The sequence below is a fragment of the Myotis nattereri genome (genome assembly GCF_964212035.1).
Source record: "Myotis nattereri genome assembly, chromosome: 18".
NCBI lineage: Eukaryota > Metazoa > Chordata > Mammalia > Chiroptera > Vespertilionidae > Myotis > Myotis nattereri.
The window spans coordinates 8629150-8657012 of record NC_138093.1 but is presented as its reverse complement, the minus strand read 5'-3'; the positions used below and the strand labels follow the sequence as shown (position 1 = coordinate 8657012).

General features: G+C 37.4%; 3 protein-coding genes across 3 annotated transcripts in view; 1 reads left to right on the top strand and 2 right to left on the bottom strand.

Annotated features, from left to right (window-relative positions):
- Positions 1–5773, top strand: part of TSPAN2 (tetraspanin 2) — a 33801-nt gene extending 28028 nt beyond the window's left edge. Inside the window, exons 7-8 of the mRNA XM_081113069.1 lie at positions 910–993; positions 3489–5773. Of these exons, the coding sequence (XP_080969195.1) occupies positions 910–993; positions 3489–3554 (150 nt within the window). The 3' untranslated portion in view covers positions 3555–5773. The remainder of the gene's footprint in view (positions 1–909; positions 994–3488) is intronic.
- A 4739-nt stretch (positions 5774–10512) lies between these two features.
- On the bottom strand, positions 10513–11378 carry TSHB (thyroid stimulating hormone subunit beta; the record flags this gene model as incomplete). The annotated part of the gene is made up of 2 exons (XM_081111915.1): positions 11216–11378; positions 10513–10767 (listed from the first exon to the last, which is right to left on the bottom strand). Exons 1-2 carry the CDS (start codon positions 11375–11377, stop codon positions 10513–10515), a joined length of 417 nt encoding a protein of 138 aa, XP_080968041.1. The 5' UTR covers position 11378.
- Positions 11379–25625: 14247 nt separating this feature from the next.
- Positions 25626–27863, bottom strand: part of SYCP1 (synaptonemal complex protein 1) — a 71454-nt gene continuing 69216 nt past the window's right edge. Inside the window, exons 31-33 of the mRNA XM_081112547.1 lie at positions 27407–27550; positions 26309–26398; positions 25626–26218 (exon numbers count right to left, since the gene is read on the bottom strand). Of these exons, the coding sequence (XP_080968673.1) occupies positions 26081–26218; positions 26309–26398; positions 27407–27550 (372 nt within the window). The 3' untranslated portion in view covers positions 25626–26080. The remainder of the gene's footprint in view (positions 26219–26308; positions 26399–27406; positions 27551–27863) is intronic.

Genomic DNA, 27863 nt, shown 5'->3' with positions numbered 1-27863 from the left:
CCCCTGCCTCTGGGTGGAGACTCATTCTCGGAGGCTCTCTCCCTATGCCTTCCGGGCCTTGGCTTTATTCTTTGTAACGTAAGGGGAGCAGTGCTGAGTCCCCGTCTCCCGGGACCCTGGGGAATGATGCAGATTCTCTGGCATTAATTAAGCTCACCAGGGCCCTAGCCAGTTTGGCTCAGTGGATGGAGTGTTGGCCCGTGGACTGAAGGGTCCCAAGTTTGATTCCTGTCAAGGGCACGTACCTCGGTTGCAGCCTCAATCCCCAGCCCTGAGCATGTGCAGGAGGCAACCAAATCGATGTGTCTCTCACATCGATGTTTCTCTCTCTGTGTCTCTCTCCCTCCTTCCCACTCTCTCTAAAAATCAATGGAAAAATATCCTCGGGTGAGGATTAACAACAACAAAAATTTCAGCTCACCAGGGCTAGAGGTACACACCCAAGGTGCTACCCTCGCCTCTCCATGGGAGGCCCAGCGCTGATATATGCTTCACTGTTAAGTGCTGTGTGTCAGAACTATGCCAGGTTCTGAAAACTCTTTGAAGAACACGTGGTCCCTTTCACGCCGTACACGCTACCTGCCCTTCAATCACTTAGTAGCCCTCTCAGTTAGCAGATCGACCGTCACAGTGTCACAGTGCTTGTGTTCCAGTTGCCCTTATTTTACTCAATAATGGCCCCAAATGGCAAGAGTAGTGATGCTGGCAATTCAGATATGCCAAAGAGAAACTAAAGTGCTTCCTCTCGGTGCAAAGGAATGTATGTGTAGGGAAAACATAGTATATACAGGGTTTGGTACTGTCTGTGGTTTCGGGCTTCCACTGGGGGTCTTGGGATGTATCCCCCATGGGTAAGGGGGGACTACTGTGCCATCAGTTGTTATTCCTGACTCTTTTTTTCCACAACAGAACTGCATTGATGAAATTGAGACCATAATCAGTGTTAAGCTCCAGCTCATCGGAATTGTCGGTATTGGAATTGCAGGTCTCACGGTGAGAAAGTGCCAGAACATACCTTCTTGCCCTCTAAGAAGCCTTGTACCTTTGCATCTTATTTCTCTTCAAGTGTGATGGCAGTATCTTAGGAGAGATGTCTTCTAAAAGACAAAGACATTTGTTGACAGGATATCTATGAACAAAGCTAATTAAGTACATTAAAACTAAGTTCTCTAAAATATGATACAAATACCATAACCTAATGTTGACCTTGAGTTTATCATTGTAATAACTTCCAGTTTTAAAGCCACCATGCCTAAATTAGACAAGTGATTTTTAATTCTGGGTCTTTTCCTACTATTAGAAATTTACAATAGCATCAGGTCAACCGCTCTCATCTGTGATTCACAGAGTCAGCCCAGTGTGATGATCAACAGTGTGAGCTTTGGCATCACATTGTCTGGCTTCAGCTCCTAGATTCACTACCTATAAGCCCTAGGGAATCACGGGAAAGTTGCTTAATTTCTCTAGGCCTCAATTCCCTCACCTGAAAAGAAGGATTTTAATTTTCTGATCTCATAAGATTGTTGTGAGGTTTAAGTGGGATAATACATATAGAGTGTTATTAAAAATTAATTCATATAGTGTCTGGAACATAGCACTCAATAATTGTTGGCTCTTTATACAGCCTGTGTGTTCCCAAACCCAGAATCCAGGTGAAGGAACAGCATTATGTGCAAGTGTGGGGCACAGTGCCTCCAGGCACCTGCAGTGGCTCGGTACTTCTAAAGCACAAAAGAGGAGTGTGCAAGGATCGATAGGGACAGAAGGGTATCATAGGAGTAGCAAGCAAGAGATGATAAGGAGAGGGTCTGAGGGTCTACATAATTGAAGTCTTTGTGTGTCATTTTCAGAGATTGGGTAGAAAGAGGGGAGCCACCAGGGTTAGAAGGACCTGTGATGATAAAGTTGAAGGGAAGCAAGACTGGAGTCAGGTGGGGCCAGTAAAGAGGTTATTTCCATTGTCCAGGGGTCTCGTGCTAATAGCTAATGCTAAGGTAGTACTCACCCTCTAACCCTCTATTGCAAAAAAATCAATGAATTGACAGTTCTCAGGGGACACACAAGCATCTTTCCTCTTTTCTGCATTTAGAGTGGGGCAGTGGGTGAATATACTATGCTGAGGACTATCAGTCCAGGAACACCTCTTCGGCCTCTCCCACCTGCTCTGGGGCTAGCCTGATTACCATTCTGAGGCGGAATATTTGAAAACATTCTGTGTAATAGAAGTATCAGGTAGACCCTCCTCACAATTCTACAATCTCGATGAATCAGCATCTGTGAGTCACCCCTGACTCATGACAGTGGCAGGATGAGGCTGGTAAAGTTTCTTTCTAGGGGTATCTCTTTAGAGTACAGCCCACGTGAGGTAGGGGTTGCGTCCAACCTTACAACCATCTTCCAGGGGGAATGCCCTCTGTTGGCCATCTTGAATCAATACCCTGAGTCTCCTTTAATATTTTCTTCCTAAGGTAAGAGTTGCACAGTGTAGTCAGTTAACCAAATGTCCATTAGGTGTCTCCCCTGCCACACACTGGAACCGAGTTCTGTCAGCCAGAAGCTTGGAGCCCTGACTGAGCTTGGAGGCCATTCCCTTACTTAAGTCTACTCCCGCCCTTCTGAAATAACTGATAAACACGTCTTCTTTAACTTAACATTTACAGATCCTAGTCTGATGTAGGTCAGGATTGAGGAGAGAACCAGAGAGTTGAGGTACTGGTTTCTTTAAACAAACACTGACAGTCGTTTATAAACATTGTACACACGGAGCACATTCCTCAGGCTCTGCAGAATTGTAGGCGAAATGATTGAGAACAAGGGGATCTTTTGGCATCCTTCTATTCAAACTGTATACGTGGCTACTGGTCTTGCCAAGTAATTGGCTTCTCCAAGAAGTATCCAAGATGTAGAAGACATCAGTAATACCATACTGAAACACCTCAAACCATAGCTCAAACAACTTAGTTTATGATTTGGTAAAACAATTGGGTTAAATAGTGAAGCATCATTTATACTTAAAAATGAATTGGAAATGAAGAGACGGTCCACTTTTTAATATGCTGTCACTGGTACAAAAATTTGAAGCATTTTCAACAATAGAAAACTATTTAGACCACAGCATATTTAAACATCTAGTGATTATAAACACTTTTCAAAGTAAATATATATGAGATTAACCTGAAATATAAAATTCCCAAACCAGTAGTGTATTATTAGTCTTTTACAATTAAAAACTGTCCTAGAGGCTAGAATTAGAGCCCTTTTCTTAAAGCAGAGTCTTGCTATATTTTTAACAATAATAAAATAGGAATGCATTTTAAGCATAGTTAATATGGACGTCTTTAACCAGTAGTCATAAGTAAGTAAATACCATTTATAACCAGTAATTATTGGTTATATTATGTTAACTTGAGTTGGACGCACAGTTTGCTGACCTTTGCATCAATTTTTATCATTTGAAAGTTATTAATAAGTGCTTTCTTCTGTTTTAGATCTTCGGCATGATATTCAGCATGGTCCTTTGTTGCGCGATACGAAACTCACGAGATGTGATATGAAGCTACTTCTACGTGAAAATTTCAATCTAGAGCTTTCATATAAATGTCACAGGAGCTGTCTCCTGGCTCGTTTTTAATATTCAAAGGACATTAGGATCTAAAATAATTTGCTGTCGATTGTACATTTGCACATGTATGTATGCTTGGCTCGTACTGATTTACCCCTCGAGTGAATGCCTATGTATGTTGACTGAGAGCATGTTCGTGTGTGACCTATGTGCTTCCGGTATATGCATTATACAGAATGAAATCAGTTTGCTGGGAATTCCTGATTCTTGTTATATAGTGAAAGGAATAACCTGTTTATCTCTCAGAAAAAGGTCAAAAGCTTTGAGAAACTTAAACACTTGGCTATGCATAAAAAAGTAATAATGGTTCGGTTTCTCAGAGTCTAGCCACAGAAAGTTAGGTACAGAGAATCCAGGGATTTCTAGTTAACAGAAGCAATAAGCTATGGGAATGGAGAGATCACAGTGTCGTGCTAAAATTGACTATGTCTGGGGAGAGTGTAAGGGTTCCTGGGATTTTTTTACATACATTCTCTCCCCTGAATACAGTAAACCACAGTTTTAGAACTAAATACATCTGTAAAACTAAATATAGCATGGAAAATCTAATTTGAATAAGTCATACTTTCCTAGTATTTAAAAACCTCCCTCTGGAAAGAGTGGTCACACAGACAATCATGTGTCCTATAAAAGCAAGTGTTTTAAGGACTAAAAAAAAAAACAAAAAACTTTTAACTACTTTTTAAGAAAATATTTTTGTCCTCCTATAAAGATGTTTAAATATCGCTTTATTACTTTTTTTCTGACGCTGCTTTGAACTACTGCAACCCTCACATCCACAAAAAAGCTTTTATCTCCAGCTTGTATTTCTCCATATGCAAGGCTAGGAAGACTAAAGTAAGAGACCTGGCAATTGGACATTGTGGGAAAGAGAACTTTTACTGGCACTGTATCTTTAAAATACCTCATAACTTGAGTTTACATATTTTCCTATTTTTCTTATTTATTCATCTAGAGAATTCTTCATCGATTAAGAACTACAGTTTTCACCATTTAAAATGAATAAAACAAAATCCTAAGTCACATATTATATCCTGAGTGTCCTTGGCCAATCCAACATAAACAAAGAAAAGCACCTTCTCCCGGTTGTGTGCACACAACAGAGACAGCCTAAGGAAACAAAAACATGTCCACACACAGCAGAAATCTGGTTAGTCCAATGCACATCCCCCATGAAAATAAAATTCTCATGTTCTTCTATGGTCTTGATGCTTCATTTTAAGAACATAAACCCAAATTTAGGATCTAAATTGATATATTTGTCCATTTTTAATAACTTGGTACATTTAGTAAATAAATCCTACAGTTGTTGTTTTTTAATTTTTGCATTTTTCAGAGCCACCCAAAAGTGAAAGTACTGGGGACTTTGGAAATGCCTGAGTAAGGTTGTGCTCGTGTGAGAAAGCAAGTCTTCGGGTGTGCTCTTCCAGGAAACTTTTACAAATCATTTTAATGAGAAGGCTTAACCGTCTGAAATCATCTCACTCCCATAGAGAACCACATTTCCTCTCTTCCATACTTACCACTGCTACTAGGCTTTTCTAGAAAAGAGTCAGATTGGAAACGAGCTAAAAATTGAATTACGCATAGTTACTTTATTGTTTCCCGCTAACAAAAATATTATTTAAGAAAATCAGTTCATGAAATAATGGTTTGAATCCCAGTCATTGAGAAATACAACCTTCTTGGTGGAGAACAAACAGTCCATCTCTCTTAGTGGCTTCAGTTCATCCATCTGCTTGAACAGGCCCAAGTGCACACTCAGGTTTCTTCCAGCTCAGACTCAGCTTGGATTCAACAAAAGGAAGTTTCATTGTATATCTGAATAACCAACCTTCAAAAAGACCACACCGGTTAAGAGTAATGTGCCATATATGATTAATGTGCCATAAATGATTAATATGTATCTCTTGAATATATATATATGTAACTTGAATATAAGTATACATGTGTATATATGTGCATGCATATACACATATGTGTACATATATGGGCACACATGCATACAAATATAAAAGTTTGGTTATGTCTGTTTACCTGAACTAATCTGAGGTCAGGCCCAAACATATTCTTAAGCGCCTGGTGCCAAAGCACTGAATTAAAACTTCTTGAAATATTTTAAGTTGTCTCAAATTAAATTTTCTATGTACTAGAATTGCTTGTTTGGTTTATCTTAAAATCCTATTATATCTCTATACACACCTTCACACAACTTATCCAAAGGTCCAACTACCAATCCACTCAAACAATATGATGAACAAAGGAAATAGTGGTAACCCTCAAAAATGGTATCTATTGGGAGCTGGACTTAAAAGCAACACCCCAAGGACTTTTGTTGCATATAGTTATATTTCAATTAATATTGTTTCACCCAATTTATACCTTTTCCCCAGAATAGCTCCTTTGTTGTCCATGGTTTAATCTGTAAAATTGCACACTTGTTACAGGGTCCAACGTGGTCCCCCATGCAGTCATCAATGGTAGTTGCTCTCCTTTCCCTGCGAAGAACACTAATAGGTTTGCTTGGTGAGAATGAGGCTTGTGGGAAGATGGCAGTGAAGGAGACAACATATTTTCTTTTTTTTTTCTTTTTTAAAATATATTTCATTGATTTTTTTACAGAGAGGAAGGGAGAGAGATAGAAAGTTAGAAACATCGATGAGAGAGAAACATCGATCAGCCGCCTCCCGCACATCTCCCACCGGGGATGTGCCCGCAACCCAGGTACATGCCCTTGATCGGAATCGAACCCGGGACCCTTCAGTCCGCAGGCCTAGGCTCTATCCACTGAGCCAAACCAGTTTCGGCAAGACAACATATTTTCCCTTCTGAAGTAGGTTTATCAAAGATTAAAAGAGGCATCCTCTGTATTGTGGGTAAAACGTGGTTTCCATGGCTCCAAGGACAGCAATTGGAAATTCAGGAGGTACACCCCAACTTTCCTGATTCACGGCTCCTTTGACATCTGCTTTGATCACCAGCCCCTCATTTTCAGCAACCCCATTTTCCCCCTCCCTAGGAGGAAGCACTTATGGGCCCTGGAAGCTAGCCAATTAATGACATCATCTTAGTTTAGACTCATCAAAAGCGAATTTGTGTTAATGTATATTTTAAGAAAGACAAAGATTTTCTATTTTCTTTCAACATGACTCATTATCTTTTCCTATAAAATATAGCTGTAAGGTATCATATGTAGGTATCCTTTCAGAGGTAAAAAGACTACACCAATGCAAAATGCATCATTTTATTGATGTCCTCATTCTAACAATGAAAGCTAAATGCATTCTAAGAATCCACTATTCAGATGACTATGTCCTTGGTACATGGAAGCATGAAGATTAGAAGTAATATACCCAGAATGTTGCAAAGCATGCCCAGTCAGTGTGGCTCAGTGGTTGAGCATTGACCTATGAACAAGGAGGTCATGGTTTGATTCCCAGTCAGGGCATATGCCCAAGGTATGGGCTGGATCCCCAGTAGGGGGTGTGCAGGAGGCAGCTGATCAATGATTCTCTCTCATCATTGATGTTTCTCTCCTTCTTCCTTCCTTGCTCTGAAATCAATAAAAACATTTTCTAAAATCAAACAAAACGTGGCAAAGCAAAACCAGTGCTTATTTCATAATGTTTTTAGCTAATGCGCCAGAAACCCTCCCAAAGCTTTGGTAGTTTTTTCCTATAGAATTTCTGTTGGCTTTACTTATATTAAATAAAAGATTTAAATTGAAAGAAGTAGCCAACAAAGTGCTTCGTATGCCTGGCAATTAATGAATATTACTTATTGTTTTAATTATGTTGTCAGGGAGAGCTTTGTTAAATATAAATCAAACATACATAATCATATGTAACTGAAGATACTTCTACAAATACATATTTGAACACATTCATTTGCTTAATTAATGAATAGCTTTCGATATATTTCTCAATTCTATTTTAATTCAAAGGTTTGGTATTAATAGCCCTACCCCAAGTTCCTGGGCCTGCTCTGCCTTCTAAGATGCAACCCACTCTAATGTTAGAATTCTTTTCCTTTACTTTGTTTTTGGGCTACTATTTTGTACATTTGGAAAAAAACTATAGCAACACTGATATGCTGAGATGAACAAGACAATCTCTACCCTCAAGAAGCTTAGAGTGGGAAAGAGCTGGCAAGTTTCCTTCTCATAAGGTAAGTGCTTTGATGATCATTAACCCAAAGTCGACCCACTCAACCTTGGGGAGGATGGTCATGGGAGAGAGGTTTCCTAAATTTTGAGGTCTCTAAACTGAGCCCGGAAGAACTCAAAGAAGAGACATGGATGCTAAGGAAGGCAAACATGTCAGGAGGGAGGAAAGCAACAGAAGAAGTGACACAGGGTCGTTTTCAAAGATAAATACTAATTAACTGGATACAAGAGTAGGTAAGAACCAACATTGAACAATAGGGCTAGAGAAGAAGCTACCTCAATAAAAGAAATGTTATTGCACTTAGACTTGCTGCTCAAAAAAGAGAGAGAGGCAATTTCTATGTAAAAGAGAACTTTTATTATTTGAATTTCCCGTTATCAAGAAGCATATGCTGTTACCTGTCAGTATGTCCATCCTGGTACATTCTCTTACTCCTGAAGAGCTTGGCCATTAGAAAAGCAGATTGCTGCTGCACTCATCCCAAATCCATTTAGTTGTGAAAGAACTCTTTATATTTCATAGTCCAATGAGGAATAAGAGGGATTTTTTTTAAAGCACTGATCTCAAAGTTCCTCTGCCAAGAATTGATTCCTTTAAACTTTAGGTTGAATTTTAAGACCACTTCAAAAGATATTCCAGAGTTTCCATCTTTCTCTCATTACACAAGCAATGATCCTTCACTTTCCCATTTCTAAGCTCTCTCTTCATTCTGTCTCTTAAACCCAAAGAACACCAATACCCTCCCAAACAGCATTTCCATATGTCCAAGTTTCTGGATCCAGTTGAAGCAAATTGTTGGTCATTCCAAACCCTAAGCTCTCTCCTAAGGATTCTTTATCTTGGACAACTCCGCTTTCAAGTACAGTTTAACATAATTTGTATGTGCATCTATCACAGATGGATTGTGCCTTTTATGGAAGGGAATAAGGTGTCTCTGATGTGCCTCGAGGTCTGTGGCCCATAATGGCACAGGCCCATCATAGAAACCCGCTATGATGTCTAGCCTCCTCCCTTTGGATTGAGGAAGCCCATTTAAGTAGAGTCTTCTGAGCTGGACTATTTACAAGCAGCCTCCCTACACCTCCCAGTCTTTCCACAGTTAAGTTCTTGGAAAATATTTTTCAGATTCCATGAAAATCATATGTGATTAGTGCCAATTGGGTTTGAACATTGGGTTTTTTACTCATTAATCAAATATCTGTATTTGATAGACAGTTTCCAGAGGGAATGTTATATAATTCTGCAGCTTTAAGTGTCTATGCTATCAAGTGACACAAGAACCCAAAGCTCTGAAATCTTATTTGGAGACCATGCTAATATCAACTTCAGATATTAAGGTAAAAATAATTCATAAATTCCTGACTCTGTATATAAGTGTATACGCATTCCCTCCTCCATTGGAAGAGCATGGGCTTGGTACTAATCCACCTACACCACCACACCGCCTCCACGGGCACTGTCAGCATGTAGGTATTTGCAAGATACCCAGCTGAATGCAACCAGTGACTGTGGAATATAGCAAAGCCAACTGGCCCTGCTAACAACTGATTTTCACCCTGATGTAGTAGCAGTTTGGATGGAGAGAAATGGGCAGGTACGGGATAAATCATCTTTTTGAGGTCAAGTCTGCAGGGCACTAGATCTGCCCTACTTCATGCATCTAATTAAAATCAAACCCTCACGAAATAGTACCTACAGAAGGAAAAGAAAAATAAGCAGCCCCTTACCAAGTACATTTGCCAGAAAACAGTGTTTCAATCGTGATCAATATTTAGGTTAAAATTTAGGATGATTCTACTCTATTAAAATCTCTTAGCAATTTCCCCCCGTCCCTAAAATCTTTCATAATCATAATAGGTTTTCATGACATCAAAAGCCAAAACAGTACAAGTTGCTTTTGGTATAAATGTTAGAAACTGTCTCTTATTACTTGAAAGACTACCAAGGATTTAGATGTTCACATGTAAAATGATCGTGGCCTCTTTTCCAGGCTTTCGGGGTATAACTTTCATAAGTCAGTTAGGCCACAGAGAAATTAAATTAAATTACAGAGAAGAGTTCTGCAAATAGAATGCACTGTTAATGCGTTTTGGTGACGTTTTATCCTGTGCATTTGAATGAGTAGGATAAAGTACCATATTGCAGATTTCACATATTCCTCACGCTCCACCTCCATTCCAGTCCTTTGGAAGTTGATATTAGCATGGTCTCCAAATATTAATCTGGGGCTTTGGGTTCTCATGTCACTTGATAACGTGGACACTTAAAGCTGCAGGATTATGACATCCCCTCTGATAACTGTATATCAAATACAGATACTTGATTAATGAGTAAAGAATCTAATGTTCAAACCTAACTAGCACCTAATGCCATGTGTTCCTTAGCTTCCCACATTACCCATTCCTTATAACTGTAGCATTCCCACATTCATTTTCTGTGTCAAGACAAAATTCATGGCCCTCTGTTAAAAGAGCTTGCTCAAGGTTGGCTTTCATTAGTACTTCATGTCCCTGTTCTCCATTTACCCTGCACTCCACCCTTCCATGTGGAAACCATCCTTCAGTCACCTTTTCTTCTGATGCCCCTCAGGTCTCTCATGCATGCATAAGGACAGGTATGGACGAACCAGCACTCAACATATACACAATGTATTGTGAAATATATTGATATAGCTTTATTACAGGAAAACACATTTAACTGCATTGCAAGTTACAGTCTATTGAATTAGATAGAAACTCCCACCAAATAGGACTGCTGAGGTTTGGTACAGTAGTTTGTCTTGATGATCTCATGTACACAGTCACTATAGTCAGTATTGCACTTGCCACACTTACAGCTTACAGCTATAGGGAAGGAGAAATAAGGACTAACATGGCGTGGGCATCCTGGTATCTCTACAGTCTTGTATATGAAGTCTCCATATGTACAAACATCCTGGGACAGAGCATATTTGGGAAGAAACTGCTTGCCATTGATATCCTGAGGAGAGAACAGAAAAAGGAGCATAGTATAATAGCACTTTAAGATGCATATAGTCAATGGCAACAAATAAAAATCAACTCACTTATGTTTCTTTGTCACTAATAGGACTCGGGGAGGATTCCTCAGTCCCATTCCCCAAACCCCACTCAACACATCCTCACTGAATCCCAAAGAGACAAATGTGGCACACACACCCTTTTATCCTTAATCATGGAAACAAGATAAGGCTTAAACAAAGTTTGGAAGTAACGTGTTATAAAATTATCTATACTCACTGTGTTGAGTATAAACATATAGTAACCTATGCCCTCAACCTCTGAGGAGCCAATTACCATTAGATTTGGGAAATGAGGTTGTGATTTATCTCATTTCCTTTCTGCATAGATATGGACAAAGTCTAGGTTTACCTAATGTACAGCTAAAAGAAGTAAGATGAACTACATACCCGTGTCATACAATATCCGGCACAGATGGTGGTGTTGATGGTTAGGCAATAATCACACTCTTTCCTTTCAACATGCATCATATACTCAGTTGGAATACAAAAAGACGTTGCTTGCCCACACAGAAGGCAAAAAAGCATGGATATCAGGAAGATAGCGGTCATGCTAAATTGAAAATAAAATTAAAGACTCTATTAGGTGTATCCTTTAGGATATTCAGAAGAGACATTTGGAAAGAGCCAAAAATATGTATATTTTAATACTATGCCTATATTGTCCTAGGATCTATATTAGGTGTTTTTACATAATTAATACCCGCAGTAATTTTTCTTTATACACTGAAATGTGGCTCTGATTCACATACCCCACAGTGAATGGCAAGCCTGAAGAACTACAGCAGGAAAGTGGCAGAGACACATGTGCCAACTAAGTGTACAACAATTCATTCAATGAAAACAATCCAAATACCTGCCTCTATGACTGGAAGAAGTGAATGAACAGTTAGGTTTCAGTAAGGGCTTTCCCAGAACTCTAGTTTTCAAAAAAACTTTGGTTAAAAGGCCAACAAATGGGTCATAATTAGAAAGGGCAAAGAAACCAAGAAAATGCATAATCAAACGTTAGTACCATCTCAATACAAATAATATTGCATATAATTTTACCCATTGCCTGCCAAGGAAGACAAGATGAAGCGGAAGACAAGATGAAGCTACAGAAAATCCAGAAAACTTTAACATAAAATTAGGAGCTAACCCAGAAATCTAGATACTCTCTTTCTCCATCCTTAGGATAGTCCTCTAATGTTGAAAAAAGTAGACTTGGACATGTAAAAAATTATGTTACCCAGAAGATGTATGAAATTCATTATCTTAAAAAGAGTTCAGATGCAGCCCTGGCCGGATGGCTCAGTTGGTTGGAGCATCATCCCATTCACCAAAAGGTTACTGGTTTGATTGCCCATCAGGCCTCATGCGCAGGTTGTCATCTCAGTCCTCAGTAGGAGACATGCAGGAGACAGCCAATCAATGTTTCATTCTCACATTGGTGTTTCTCTCTCTCCCTCTCCTTTCCTCTTTTTCTAAAAATCAAGAAAAATATATTTTGGGGGAAAAAATTCAGATGCAAAAATTATAGGTTGATACAGTAGTGAGAATAACAATCAAGGTGGCAGATACATTGTGGGCTAGCCAGGAGAGTCAAATATGTTTGGCTGCATAGAAGATACCAGAGGGTCCATGTGCCTCAGTCAGAAGAAGAACAAGTATCTCAAGAGAGCCTGTCCGCTGAAAGAATTTGTTCAATATCAATTGGCATCATAATGAGCTGGATAATGTTGGCATAATTATTTTAGTTCTGCTACTGAGAGCAGGTAATCCAGACTTTTGAATGTAAATTGATCACTTCAGAGATTAAGAAGATTGTTTTACCTTACAAATATAGTACAGTTAGCTAGGTATATTTGCAGTTTTTCCTTCTTAAGTATTACTGTGAGAAAAGAAAATATTCATCTTAGTGAAGCAGTTATCTTTGAACACAAACTTGTTTGCTTTTTCTATTAAATATGGTATAATTCAGTAAACATTTTATTCTATCAAAAATGTATCAAGATTTTCTCATATCTTTCCATTATATCCCAATACTATCTGTAAGCTGTATATACTAAAATTTCCATCAACTGAAATCTTAGAGATTCAGCCACAGTTAACCAGAATTCATCTTTAATTAACTTTTTAAGAGAAAACTAAAACCCCATTCAACAAACTACCAGGGATAAACATTTCTGCACTCCTATTCCCAGAATGAGAATTGCAGAAAAATTAGATAAGCATATATTGAGCATGTGAACCAGGCACTGAGAGATACAAAATGCGTAATCTATCTATGGTCCTTGACCTCAGGGTTGACAGTCTAATAATGGAGGAGATAAGTATGAACAAACACTAATAATAAAAATACATATTGTTCTAAGTGCTCTGAAAGAGTCCAAATTATGACTCTGAAACCCCCAAATGATATAGACAAGGAAGTAAGCTAACCCATTAAGAAGGGTTTTCTAGTGAATCCTTTTATTTATTTTTTTCAATCTTTAATTTCTTTATTGATTAAGGTATTACATATGTGTCTAGTGAACTCTTTTAAATAAAATGCTGCATATTCAAGCTTTCCTTGGAGGTTTGTTGGTATTTCAATTAGGGACAGAAAATATAAGAACTCGTTGCTCATGGAATCTGGTTTTCTCAAATGCTTCACAAATGTGAGCTCCCTCGATGGTAGAATTGGTTCCCTTATTTTAGAGCCACAGACTTGGAGGATCCTCTGCAGAATCTTAAAAATATCAACTGAGAACATTATATAAAATACTCACCTGTCCTGATCATATGGTTCTTGCCTGACTAGCCAGCCAGCCAGCTACTGGATTTTTGCCATAGGAAATCATTAACTTCACGTTTTAACTTTTAGCTCTCTGATGCTATGTAAAATAGATGTGTGGCAACCTAGTGGTGAGAATATTGGTCCTGGATTAAGGAACACAATTGTATTTTAAGAATTCCCATGAATCTATGAGAAATTGACTTAAGTATTTAATTGATCTGGGCCTTATTTCCCCAACTGCAAAACAGAAAGAAAAAAAAAGTACACCTGACCTTTTTTAAAATTGTAGAATAAACAAAAACTATTTTGGAACTTTTACCCATTGTCATTCATTCTGAACACTAGACATTTTTTCAAAGTTACTCTTATAAATATAAAACCCTAAACTAACAAAAGGAAATGTTAAAAGCACTGAATTATCAGCAAAGTATCTGTATAACTTTGTGGATGTAAAGAAAGTAAAAATTATCCTTTTTCCTTAACTGCAAATAAAATTCTACCTAAATAAAACCTTTCTAAGCCTCAGTTTCTTTATCTAGAAAAGCAAAGCTTACAACCAGAAGATGATCAGGAAGTTCTTTTCAGTACAAAGTGTGATTCTATGTGATAAATTAGTGTCAGACTCCTGGTCTAAGAGTTAGTGACCTAGAATTCTGCTTCCAAATTTCATTGTAATGTGTGTCACCGAGCAATTTAATAACTTTGTACCCCTCATTTCTCCATATGCTCTATCCTAATCTCAGAAAAAAATAACAATACATATGATGAATTTGGAAGGCTACAGAAGACTATATAAATATATACATAAATATACATATATATATACATATATGCCACAATTTCTCTTTTATCACCAGATTCTTATCTTGGCAACTTAATTGCCTCTTTTAACATTATCACAAATTATTTATTGGGCAGCTAAACATAAGGCATGATTTTAAGCCCTAACTAATAAGATATGCTTTTTCAGTGGCATACCCATATATGTCTATACTTCCAATGTTTTCCTTATTCTAATGTATCTTCTTTCTTTTGCCCCTTATTCCACTTTTTCTTTCCCTCACTACCTTCATTCTCAATAAGTACATTTCTCTCTGCTCTGCTAATTTCCTCCACCAATTTTTTTCTCTCCAAATCCCTTACTACATTATGAAAAGAATCAACTGCCCACCCTATAAACAATCCAGGAACTTTACTAAAGCAACGTATTAGTCTAGAAAGTAAAATGTACTATAAGGCAGGTGTGTGCACGGGACACTATCCAAGGTGGTGTAGCTATTAAATAACTGAAATAAGACACAGTAAATTACACCTACAGATATTCAAAATTGAATTCACTCTTAAGTTTTCCCAGAAGTATATCATCAAAGATAACCATTAGTAATTGACATAATTTAATAACATGCTATACAATTGATAAAATTATTTCAATTGAAATGTAAATAGGAAGAGAAAGCCATGAACATCAATCAGGGAATTAACCTCTTTGAGTTAATAGAATTTTTTCCTCATTTTTATATATGTAGCTCACTCAACATTGAACTATTTTGGAGCAATAATTAAAACTCTTAGAGCCAATCCAAAATTATCACTCAACATTTGCCATTTTTTAGTAAGTGCTAAAATGGTGAAAGTGGAAAAAGAACATTTCATTTTGCAAAGCCTTCTCAGTGTAGACACCTACCTTACTTTGTTTTGCATTGGTGAGCTGATGATGCTGTAGTGACTCAGACCAAAACCTCTTGGTTCATTTTATACCCTTTGGGATAAGTCCTCTCTGATCTTCTTGTTTATATAATTGCGTTTGAATTACTGCTTCCTTATCTGAAAAACATCTATTGAAAATTCATACTGAACCCCAAATAAAATGTGTTTAGATAAATAGGGCTTCCTCTGGAAACTGACATTATTGCCGCATAAATTTCCCTTTCTCCTATTTCAAAATAAAATTACCCTTTAAAATACATCCTTTATTAATATTTACTAATATAACAAAGGATACACACAGAAGGAGAAAAAAACCTTAACATCATCTAAGTAAGATATGGAAATGAAAATTTATTTAGGGCTTGAGTGCCCCAAATTTCACGTAAGTGTTCATTTAGATGTAAATAAAATTACTGCTTATCTACAAAGCAAAGACAACTTTTTATAGAAATCCAGGACAATTGGCACACGTTTCTGAGTAAAACAAAAATAATAAGTTTACGTGTGACACAAACTGAAAGTAAAAAGATGGAAAAAGATATTTCATGCAAATGTTAACAAAAAAGAGTTGGGGTGGCAATACTTATAGCAGGTAAAATAGACTTTAAAACAAAGACTTACAAGAAACAAAGAAGGACATTATCCTATATAATAAAACCCTAATATGCAAATAGACTGATTGGTGGAATAACCAGTTGCTATGATGTGCACTGACCACCAGGGGGCAGATGATCAATGCAGGAGCTGCCCCCTAGTGGTCAGTGCATTCCCACAGGGGGAGCACCGCTCAGCCAGAAGCCAGGCTGATGGCTGGCAAGTGCAACCACAGTGGCAGGAGCCTCTCCCACCTCTGCTGCAGGCGGGTAGTAAGGAGCCAAGGGTCCCAGACTGCAAGAGGGTGCACGCCGGGCTGAGGGAACATTCCCCCCCTCCCCTGCAACCCAGTGCTCAAATTTTCATGCACCAGGCCTCTAGTATAATGATAAAGGGATCAATCCAAGAGGATATAGCCCTTGTAAATATTTCTGCACTCAGCATAAATATATAAAGCAAATCTTGATGGACATAAAGGGAGAGATTGAGAGTAACACAGTCAGAGTAGGGAATTTTAACATCCCATTGACATCAATGGATAGATCTTCCAAACAGAAAATCAACAAGGAAACAGCAGCCTTAAATGACACACTAGATCTGATTAATTTCACTGATGTCTTCAGAGCAAATATACATTCTTCCCAAGTACACATGGAACATTTTCCAGGATGGACCACATGTTAGGACACAAAACAAGTCTCAACAAATTTAAGAAGATTAAAATCAGATCAAGCATGCCTGGCTGGTGTGGCTCAGTGGTGGAGCATCCACCTATGAACCAGGAGGTCATGATTTGATTCCCGGTCCAGGCTGCAGGCTCGATCCCCGGTGTGGGGCGTACAGAAGGCAGCCCATCAATGATTTTCTCTTATCTATGTTTCTATCTTTCTCTCCCTCTCCCTTCCTCCCTGAAATCAATAAAAATATTTTTTAAAAGAAATCACATCAAGCATATTCTCTGACCACAGTAGAAATAATCAATTACAAGAAAAACTAAAAAATACACACACATGGAAGTTAAATAACATGATACTAAACAAGAATGGGTTAACAGTGTTATAAAGGAATAAATGAAAAGATACTTTGAGACAAATAAAAATGAAAACACAACAACCCAAAATCTTTGGGACACAGCAAAAGCAGTCCTAAAAAGGAAATTCATAAAATTTACATGTGAAATAACAATCATTTAAGTAAAGACCAAATATGATAGGATATTAAACTGGTCTGAGATCAAATCCTGGCTCTTGCATTTAATAGCTATATGACATTGGCATGCTTGAGCTCTCTTTACTTCAGTTTCTTCATTTATTTATTGTTTATGTAGAGCACTTAACACCATGTCTGGCATATAGTAAGTCTTCAATAACTGATAGCTAATTTATAATAATTCAACATTTATTTACTTAGCAAATATTTAGTCACAGTGCCTCGTACATAGTGGACAGTCACTATATTTGTTGAATGTATAAATGGCTAAGGAAGTGCATGAATAATTATTAAATTTTTAAAACCACATTTTTCCATCTCCATAGCTATAATTCAAGTTTACCTCCTCAATCCATTTGCCTCACTGTAATAAAAATAAACCTAAAGTTCAACAAGAATTTCCCATTATACTCAGAAAAAAAGTCAAAACTTCTTAGTATCATTTATAAAGTCCTTTATATCCCTAATTTCATCTTTCCCCAGCTCCCACCCCTCCTCTTGAACTTCTCCATCCTTTCTCCACATTTAATGTTCTTCAGCCTAACTGAACTGAGTTCCTCAAATTAGTCAGACACTCTCTTCCCTCTAAGTCTTTTCATATGCCATTCCCTGTGTAACATCTGCCTGGCCGCCCCCCACTGCATGCTTCATCTCCCCTAACTCCTACTTATCCTTCATGACTTAACTGAGAAAGCACCCTTTCTGCAAAGCCTTCTCCAAGTCCCCCAGGCCTCACTCATGGTTAGTTGTTTAATAGAATTAGGGAAAATATATAGAACATCTAGCACATGGCAGATGATCAATAAATCATAGATGTTATTATAGATTATTGACAACCCCATAAGTCTTCACTTGTCCTCATCTTTATAACTAATGAAAGTTAATGAAAAAAATGAGGCCTGGTATAGGCAAGTCTACCTAGAGGGGGAATGAAGAGGTTAGGGCAGAATCTGGAAGACATACCAGGAGTAGCCACTTCAGGGGCCCCCAAATCTTGGGAATGTGAGCTAATATGTAGTAAGAGAAGAAATCTAAAAAGAGTTAAGTGAAAATGAGGATGCCAAACTTAACCTGTTTCATGTGATTTCACACAAGATGATAAAAGTACAGAAACTGTGGGAATGTTAGATGCTTGTTTCTAATGGAAGTAGTGCCTCTGTTGTATAAAGTATTGATTCATGTACTCAGTTTCTTGCAGATTTATGTACATATCCCTGGGAAATATATATACACATAATAGGTAACTGACATACTCTTGGCCTACTACTAAAAGAATTATAAAAAAATCATGCATTTGGGTAATAATTTTCTTTTCAAAGGGGCTCTAATATATATGATCTCATACTGTTAAGAGAATCCAGGCAGATTGAACTTTCATTTCCAGACTGGATTTACTCTCCCATCTCAAATAACTATAAACAGGACAAAATACATGAAACAATGGTTCTACACACATGAAAGGTTAGGCAAGATAGGAAAGTGATCCCAAAGAGACAGAAAACAGGCAAAGGAACTACAGCTTTCTGCTGGAAGAAAGTTTGTCGTGCAAGGATGGGTATCAAAGGCAGAGGCAAGAAGTGTTCCCCAAACTGAGGAGATGGGCTTGGGAGTCCATGGAGTTCAAGGCACTTGGGGTTCACAGGGAAACATATTACAGAGGAGAGAAACCCAGAGAGAGAGAATTCTGGAGATCTGCAGATAATCTCTCTTTGAATATTCAGCTGAAAACTGGTAAACTCTTGTATGTGAAGAAACTAGATGAGGCTGGGGAAAGAAGGTGCTATTTCCAGAGTTTATAATTAGATACAAAGAGACATTATTAACTGCTCTAATATTCTATAGTTACAATGAGGCCATACTAAAATCAAAGTTTCCCGATGGCCTTTTTATTGCATTAAAACTGTAACTCATTTTCTTTTAAAATATATTTTATTGATTTTTTACAGAGAGGAAGGGAGAGGGATAGAGAGTTAGAAACATCGATGAGAGAGAAACATCAATCAGCTGCCTCCTGCACACCCCCTACTGGGGATGTGCCCGCAACCAAGGTACATGCCCTTGACAGAATCGAACCTGGGACCCTTCAGTCCGCAGGCTGACGCTCTATCCACCGAGCCAAACCGGCTAGGGCGGTGACTCTTTTTTAAAAGGAAAATAAAGCTTCAATATTCAATTAGCTACACAGAGGAATGGCATTGGCTATGAATGAGATTTATTAATATTTACCCTCCTTCAAAGAGTGAGTGTGGTAACTTGCAAGATGCTCTACTTCTATGAAATTCTAAAATATCGTGCAACAGACACTTTTTTTAAAAAATCAGTTTACCCATCTGAAATCTAAATTATCTGTAGGAGTCACATTAGAATAATCTGCCATTTGAAACAAAATCTATTTATTTAAACTCCTTTCAATTTTTTTCTTAAACAATACAGATAATTGATAGAGTTGTACCTAATGTGCATATTAATCATTGTATTATCTTGAAGCTCTCAAGTGGAGAGACAAAACTAATTTAATATGTATAAAATTATGTCAATTTACTTCTCCCTTTGATAAGTTAAATCCCCCAATACGCCACATTCATATGAATTTACAAAAGCTTTCTCCATTTCAAAATGTTTTTAAGTTGGGATCATATATAAATGTTAATAGGAATTGCTAACATATTCTGTAATAAAACTCATAGTGTTACAAAAGATCAGTATCAAGTATTCTTTCCTGTATATCAAAACTTACTTCTCTATCCCTTAGTATATTATTCACTCTATTTTTCTTACTTTATATAACCTCTTGGTAATTAGATATTATTTCTCTGGCTGAATAATATGAGCAGTATTAACTGTACTCACAATAACACGTGTAACCACTTCTCAGCAACTAATCAACGTTATTAATCTCACCAAAAATTATTTTAACTTTTCTCATCTTTGTTTAGTACACCTTTTACTTTAAAAGAATCACAGTATTGTTATATGTAAAAATCAATAAAGAATTCTGTTAGTAAATTAATCTGTGGAAGCCAAGAAATAAACTAATACTAGCAATGCAGTGAACTTCCTTTGCTATGTGTGTTAAAAAAACAAATGAAGTGAAAGAAGCTAGACTCAAAAGATGACGTATAGCCCTAGCTGGTTTGCTCAGTGGATAGAGCGTTGGCCCGTGGACTGAAGGGTCCGGGTTCAATTCCCAGTCAAGAATATGTACTTCGGTTGCAGAAGCCTCCCTGGTGCAAGCCCTGGTTGGGGCTCATGCAGGAGGCAAGCAATGGATGTGTTTCTCTCACATGGATATTTCTGTCTTTCCCTTTCTCTTCTACTTTCTCTAAAAAAATCAATGGAAAAATATCCTTGGGTGAGGATTAAAAAACAAAAAAGATCACGTATAGTCTGATTCCACTAATTTGAAATATACAGAATAGGTAAGGCCATGGAGTCAGAAAGCAAACTAGTAGTTTATCAGGGACTGGGGGAAGTAGGAAATAAGGGAAAATAACTTAATGAGTACAGGGATTCCCTTGGGGATGAGGAAAATTATTTTAAACTAGATAAAGGTAGTGTTTGCACAACATTGTGGACATATTAAATACCAGAAAAATGTTCGCTTTAAAGTGCTTAATTTTATTATATGAATTTCACCTAACTTTAAAAAAATGACAATTGACAACTTAAAGCAAAAATAACAATGTATTGTGGGATTTATAACATACGTATATAAGTAAACTGTATGTCAAGAAATAAACTGTATGTCAAGAAAAGACAGAAATGGGAAATAGAAATATATTTCTGTATGGTTCTTATACTATATGTGAAGTGCCATAATAGTATTTGAGGTAAACTATGATAAGTTAAAGATGTATATGGCAAATCCTAGAACAACCACTAAAAATGAAAATATAGCTAAAAAGCCCATAGTGTCAAAAGAATGAGAAGACACAGACTGGAGAAAATGTTTGTAAAAGACGTACCAGATAAGGATTGTTATCCAAAATATAAAAAGAACTCTTAAAACTTAACAACCTGATTTAAGAATAGACAAAAGGCTGAAGAGATACCTCACCGAAGAAGACATACAGATGGCAAATAAGCTTATGAAAAGATATTCCACATCATATGTCAGCAGAGAAATGAAAATTAAAATAAGGTCCCACTATATGCCTACTATAATAAACTCATACCTGCATATGTAAAAATACAACTAACTAAATACATTACATTTATTATCAATCTATCATGGAGGGGGAAAAAGAATACCCTCTATGTTCTTCTTAAAGGTTACTAGGAGAGGGGAATTTGATGGAGGGGGACTCTGATGTGTATGGAGAAAAGAGAGTAGGTAAGGGAGAAAGCAAAGGGGGGAAAAAGAGGGCATTAAGATTTTAAATGGTTACATTTATCTATTGATGTAAATTTTGTATATGCATACAGAATTTAAGTCATTTTTAAAACTATCCTTTTTTTCCCCTTTTTTATTGCTTTTATAGGCCTCAAATTACTGATGTTTAAGTGATCTTTTCAGTTACCTCCAACTCTAAACTCTGATTTCATAACTTAAATAATGTTAAATCTTATCTGTCTCCTGTTTGTCATTTCCTATTTCTAACCCACAGTTGACCTGCCCTGATTAAAGTTCTTGATGTACTATTAAAGCCTGTGGACTATTAATTATACTCAATTCAGGTTGCCTGAATTATGAATAATTTATTTCTAACCTTTATATCAACCAAAGCAACTTGCTCTTTGACATCATTAATTTTTACATTTACATGAAGGAGACATTTTAGGAGTAGAATGATAAAGTTATGGATATTTTTCTTAGGACAGGTGTTAGATCTAATCTAAAAGTTTGGAACTTAAACTTACACTCTAAGAAACTTTCCCTTCTCTCACCTGGACTACTTCACTAACTAAAAACATGCTATTGGCTCCCAAATGTATACCATTACCCTGGAATTGTCTCTAAGCCAACTTACCATCTCTATTTGGATGTCCAATAAGCATTTCAAACCTAACATGTCCAAAACTACAGCTCAAGCAAAAATATTGAAGCTATCCTTGGTCCTTTCTCTTTCTTATCACATCTCACATCTAATTTTCAAAATGAATCCAGAAATTGACCACTTTATTCCCCTGCTGCTGTCACCCTTGTTCAAGTCACTTACCATCTCTCATATGCATTATTAAACCTGTTTTCTGTTTGTCTTTTGTCCCCTTTTCATAATGTTTTTTTTTAAGATTTAGCTCATTCTTTTTTTTAATATTTTTTTATTGATTAAGATATCACATATGTGTACCCTCTACCCCCCCCCCCACTCATCCCCTCACCCCCCCGTTGTCCGTGTCCATTGGTTAGGCCTATATGCTTGCATATAAGTCCTTTGGTTGATCTTTCCCCCTTGCCCCCACCCTCCCCTACCTTCCCTCCAAGGCCCGACAGTCCAATCAAAGCCTCTCCGTCTCTGGATCAGTCCTTGTTCATCAGTTTATGTTGTTCATTATATTCCACAAATAAGTGAGATCTTGTGGTATTTATCCACTCTCCAGTTCCATCCATGCTGTGGCAAATGGTAAGAGTTCCTTTTTCTTCTTCCTCTTCTTAAAGAATACCTTTCAGCATTTCATATAATGCTGGTTTGGTGGTGATGAACTCCTTTAGCTTTTTCTTATCCGTGAAGCTCTTTATCTGACCTTCCATTCTGAATGATAGCTTTGCTGGATAAAGTAATCTTGGTTGCAGGTTCTTGCTATTCATCTCTTTGAATATTTCTTGCCACTCTCTTCTGGCCTGCATGGTTTCTGTTGAGAAATCAGCTGACAGTCGGATGGGTACTCCCTTGTAGGTAACTGACTGTCTTTCTCTTGCTGCTTTTAAGATTCTCTCTTTATCTTTTGCTCTTGGCATTTTAATGATGATGTGTCTTGGTGTGGTCCTCTTTGGATTCCTTTTGTTTGGGGTTCTCTGCGCTTCCTGGACTTGTAAGTCCATTTCTTTCACCAGGTGGGGGAAGTTTTCTGTCATTATTTCTTCAAAAAGGTTTTCAATATCTTGCCCTCTCTCTCCTTCTGGTACCCCTATAATTCTGATGTTGGTACGCTTGAAGTTGTCCCAGAGGTTCCTTACACTATCTTCATATTTTTTGAATCTCTTTTCTTTTTTCTTTTTCGGTTGGGTATTTTTTGTTTCTTTGCATTTCAAATCTTTGACTTGATTCTTGGGATCCTCTTGTCTGCTGTTGGATCTCTGTAAATTATTCTTTATTTCAGTCAGTGTATGCTTAATTTCTAGTTGGTCCTTTTTCATGTCCTCCATGGTCTCACTATACTCCTTGAGGGATTCATTAAATTTATCGGCGGTTTCCATAAAATTCTTGACAAACCTTATAAACGTGGCCTTGAACTCTATATCCAGTCATCTGGCCTCCTCCGTTTCTGCCAATTGTGACCTGTTTCTTTGTCTCCGCATTTTGGCTGCTTCCCTGTGTTGATAGAGTGGCCTGCGCGCCAGGTGTCCTGTAGGGCCCAGTGGCTCAGCCTCCCCAGTTACCTGGGGTGGACACTCTTGGTGCACTCTTGGTGCCTTGGTTGATGTAGGATCACTGGGAGGAATTGACCTCCAGTCCAATTGGCTGTGGGAAGCAGCTGTGTCTGAAGTGGGAGAATGGTCCCCCTCTGACCACTGGGTACAGTGGCTCCTGGTTCTAAGGAGGTGCTAATTCAGCCCCTGCCTGAGGCCACACAGCAGGAGTCACGAAGAGGCTCAGCTGTGAAGCAATGCAAGCCGCTGCGGGGCCTTGGGCCTTCTCTTGGAAGTTCCGGGTCTGCTTGGCTGGGCTGTAGTTAGGTACATTCACATGCAAAAGCCTCTGCCGCAGCCCGGGTGGGGCGGGGTCTCAGGGAGTCAAAAGGCCGGAGAAAGAAGCAATGGCTGATTCTCCGCGCCCGGAGTCGCTCGACTCAGTGTCCCAGTAATGGCTGCAAGCACCTCTGAGGGAAATCCGCCCTCAAGTTCGCCCCCTGCCGCCTGAGAGAGCAGCCTCTGCCCGTATGAGACCTGGGTCCCCAGAGACTTCCCGGAACCGGAGTTCAGAGTAGTTGGGAGCTTGTGATTCAAAAAGACAGCCGCGTCCTCAGGTGCCAACCCCTTTCTGCGTGCGCAAGCCGCCGCCGTACCTCTGCACTCAGCCTCCGCAGCTCCTCTGGCTCTCAGCGTGCTTTTCTTTTCTTCTAGTTGTAGAAAGTACACTCAGCCAGCCTTCCTGTTGTTTTGGACGATGTTTGCTCCGTCCTTTGGGATAATTTTCAATTGTTGTGTGGGGCGACTATTTCCCGGTGTTTATCTATGCCGCCATCTTAGTTTCTCCCCCTTTTCATAATGTTTTCAACATAGTGGTCAAAAAGTAAGATCCATATGCTAAAACGTGAGTCAGATCATGGCTCTTCTTCGCTCAAAAAAATCTACTGATTTCACATCTTATTCAGAGTAAAGCCAAAGCTCCTAAAGCAGCTTACAAGCACTACATAATCTGCACACCCATCCTGTTCATTATCAAGCCTTTTCTCCTTCTATTCTCCCTTGTGCACATTATCCTCCAGCCATGGTGGCCTCCTTGCTGCTTCCCAGATATATCAGGCACACCCCCATCTCTGGGCCTTTGTATTTCCTGTTTCTTTTGCCAAAAATATTTACCCCAGATAGCCAGACATGTTATTCAACTGTCATTTTAGTGAGGGCCACCCTACATAAAATTTCAACCCCTTTCATGCTCCCTAATACTCTGCCCTGTCTCATTCCTCCTTAGCAATTACCATTAACTAATATACTAAATGTTTCATTTATTTATTCTGTTTATTGTCTATTTCCCTCACTAAAATGTAAGCTCTAAAAGAAGAGAGGGTTTATTTTGTTTTGCTCATGGTTGTATCCCAGTATCTAGAACAGCGGTTCTCAACCTGTGGGTCAAGACCCCTTTGGCGGTTGAACGACCCTTTCATAGGGGTCGCCTAAGACCATCCTGCATATCAGATATTTACATTACGATTCATAACAGTAGCAACATTACAGTTATCAAGTAGCAACAAAAATAATTTTATGGTTGGGTCACAACGTGAGGAAATTTAAAGGGCCAGAAGGTTGAGAACCACTGATCTAGAACTATACTTCATCCTTAGGTAGACAATCCATAAATATTCAACAATGAATGTTGGTTAAGTGAAGTAATTTAGGAAGTTATACTGGTATAGCCTTTTCCAGCAACTAAAAAAATTGTCAATTTTATAAACAAGGTAAAGTTGCTTCAGAACTGTAAACTTTGGATAAAATGAGCTCAAGATTTTAAAAATGAATAGTATTATCAAAATTTTAATGATTAGCTGTCTAGAATGAGACTTATTAATATTTTACCCTCCTCAAAGAGTGTGGTAGCTTACAAAATGCTCTACTTCCGTGAAATCTAGTGCAACAGATACTTTTTTAAAAATCAGTTTATCCATCTGAAGTCTGAATTATCTGTAGGAGTCACATTAGAATAATCTGCCATTTGAAACAAAATCTGTTTATTAAACTCCTTTCAATTCTTTCTTAAACAATACAGATAATTGATAGTAAGTAGAGCTGCTATCTACAGAATCAAGGAGAAGCATTTATTTGCATTCAAAATATTTTAATAGTAAAAAATTAAAAGTAAATCTCAATAGTCTATTCCTAGCATTCAATGGCTAACTTTATAATTTGAAAACTTAGCCAAAACAGTTTTCATGAATACCAAAAAAAGGTAAAAACAAAATATAATCATCTAATTACCTGAATACAATGACAATTTTTCAGATAACATGTAGTTATTTCACATTTACACAAAAATATAAACAAATAATGTATGCAAACATTAAAAAGCCTCAAATTACAGAAAAAAATTGGCTCTTTATAAAGTGAGAAAAAGTTAACTATGAATTTTGTTATTAGCCTCCTTAATCACACTGATTTTCTGAAATTAAACAAAGAGCCTTCCTGCTTCCTTTAGTTTTTTTCTCCTATCCACTTTAGCAATCACAGCCCAACGGTCATCCCGCATTTTCCTCAAAGCTCCGAACTTCGGTGCAGATCCAAGGGCTGTTAGAGATGAAGCGGTCTGAATTCAAAATAAAATCATAATATGTTTAATTAAAAAATTAAAGTCCAGCTTTTGAAATGTGCTTTCTGAAATAAATTTGTAAGTTACCTTTTTTGGTGTTCTGACACAAAAATGAGAAGTTGTTGAATAATTATTCTTGCATAGCTTTTTCGTTGTCTCTTCCTCTGAAACCATGGTCTTAAAGAAAAAACAAAAATATAACTTGGGTATTGCCATCATAAATATTACATTATTAAAATTTTGTCTACATACCACATATGAAGGGGAGGAGGAGGGGAAGGTGAAGGAGGAGGGAGGAAGAAAGAACAGGGAAGAGAGAGGAAAAAGAAAAAAAAGACAAAAAAGAATACTAAAGAAAGAAGACTATGACAAAATAGCCTCATTCTGCCAAAGACCTAAATTTTGATCCTATTAACTATATTCCTGAAAGGTTATGTAAAATACAAGATGCGTGTGAACAGTATTTTTCTAACTTCTATTTCAGTTTCAGAGTCTTTCTATTACCACTTTCTCCTCCCCTTACTCCCAGCCTACTTACTCAACTCACACTTAAGTCCTATATAGGAAGCATTTATAATCACATAAAAATTAAAATATCAGTTATCAATTTATGAGTATTGTAATCCTCCCAAATAATAATAGCTAACACTTATTTAGTACTTTCTTTATGTCAGGCACTGTTTTAAGCACTTTGCATATTTTAATTAGTTTTAATACAATTTTGTGAAGTAGGTATACTATTATCCTCATTTTAAATAGGGGAGGAACTGAGACACAAATATTAAGTAACTTGCTCAAGATTATATAACTAGTTAGAGGTGGAACCAGGATTCAAATCCAGGTAGGCTAGCTCCATTCACTGAGCCAAACTGGGTAGGGCTAACCTTTCTTTTTTGAAAAGAAAATGCAGTAAAAGCTCCTTTATAACACTGTTGGAAAACAATATGGTTAATTATTTCAAATGCAACTATGTTATATCACGTATTTCAAAATGTAATGTTTTCTAAAATTTAGAAAAATTATTTAAACCCTAATTTCTTTAATTCTGTAAAAGCATAAGATTCTGGTATAGTAAAGTTCTACTGTATTTAGTATTGATAAATAATATGATATTTCTTTATCAAGAAATAAAGTACACAATAATGTAAACAAATAATAAATACTGATTATTTGCAATGCGTTTACCAGAAGATCAGCAGATTCTGAACTATCTGAGTTAATATCAAACTCAAAGACCATTTTTCTCTTTTTAGTATCTTCTTCAATGGGTGCATTCTTGTTTTCTCTTGGCTGAATTTTTAGTTTCGTTGGTGTCTTCACAGTATATGCCTACCCAAAAAGAAAAACAACACATTATTTCATCAAATAAAACATACATTATTAATAAAGGCAAGTTGAGTCTTTATAATCAATCAGTCTCCATTATTGTTGGCATGTTTATGAAGTATAAATTTTGAATAAGAATTTAATTTAGATGTTCTTGGTAATAAAACTTTTATAACTTTCTTCAAAAAAATATACAATAGTGAACTTTCTCTTTCCCTTGAACTTACTGAAGAAGGTATTAGAGGGTGAAGAGGGAGAAAGTAAAAGGAAGAGAAAGAAACACTAGTTTTAACAATCACCAATCTTAAGAGGGGCT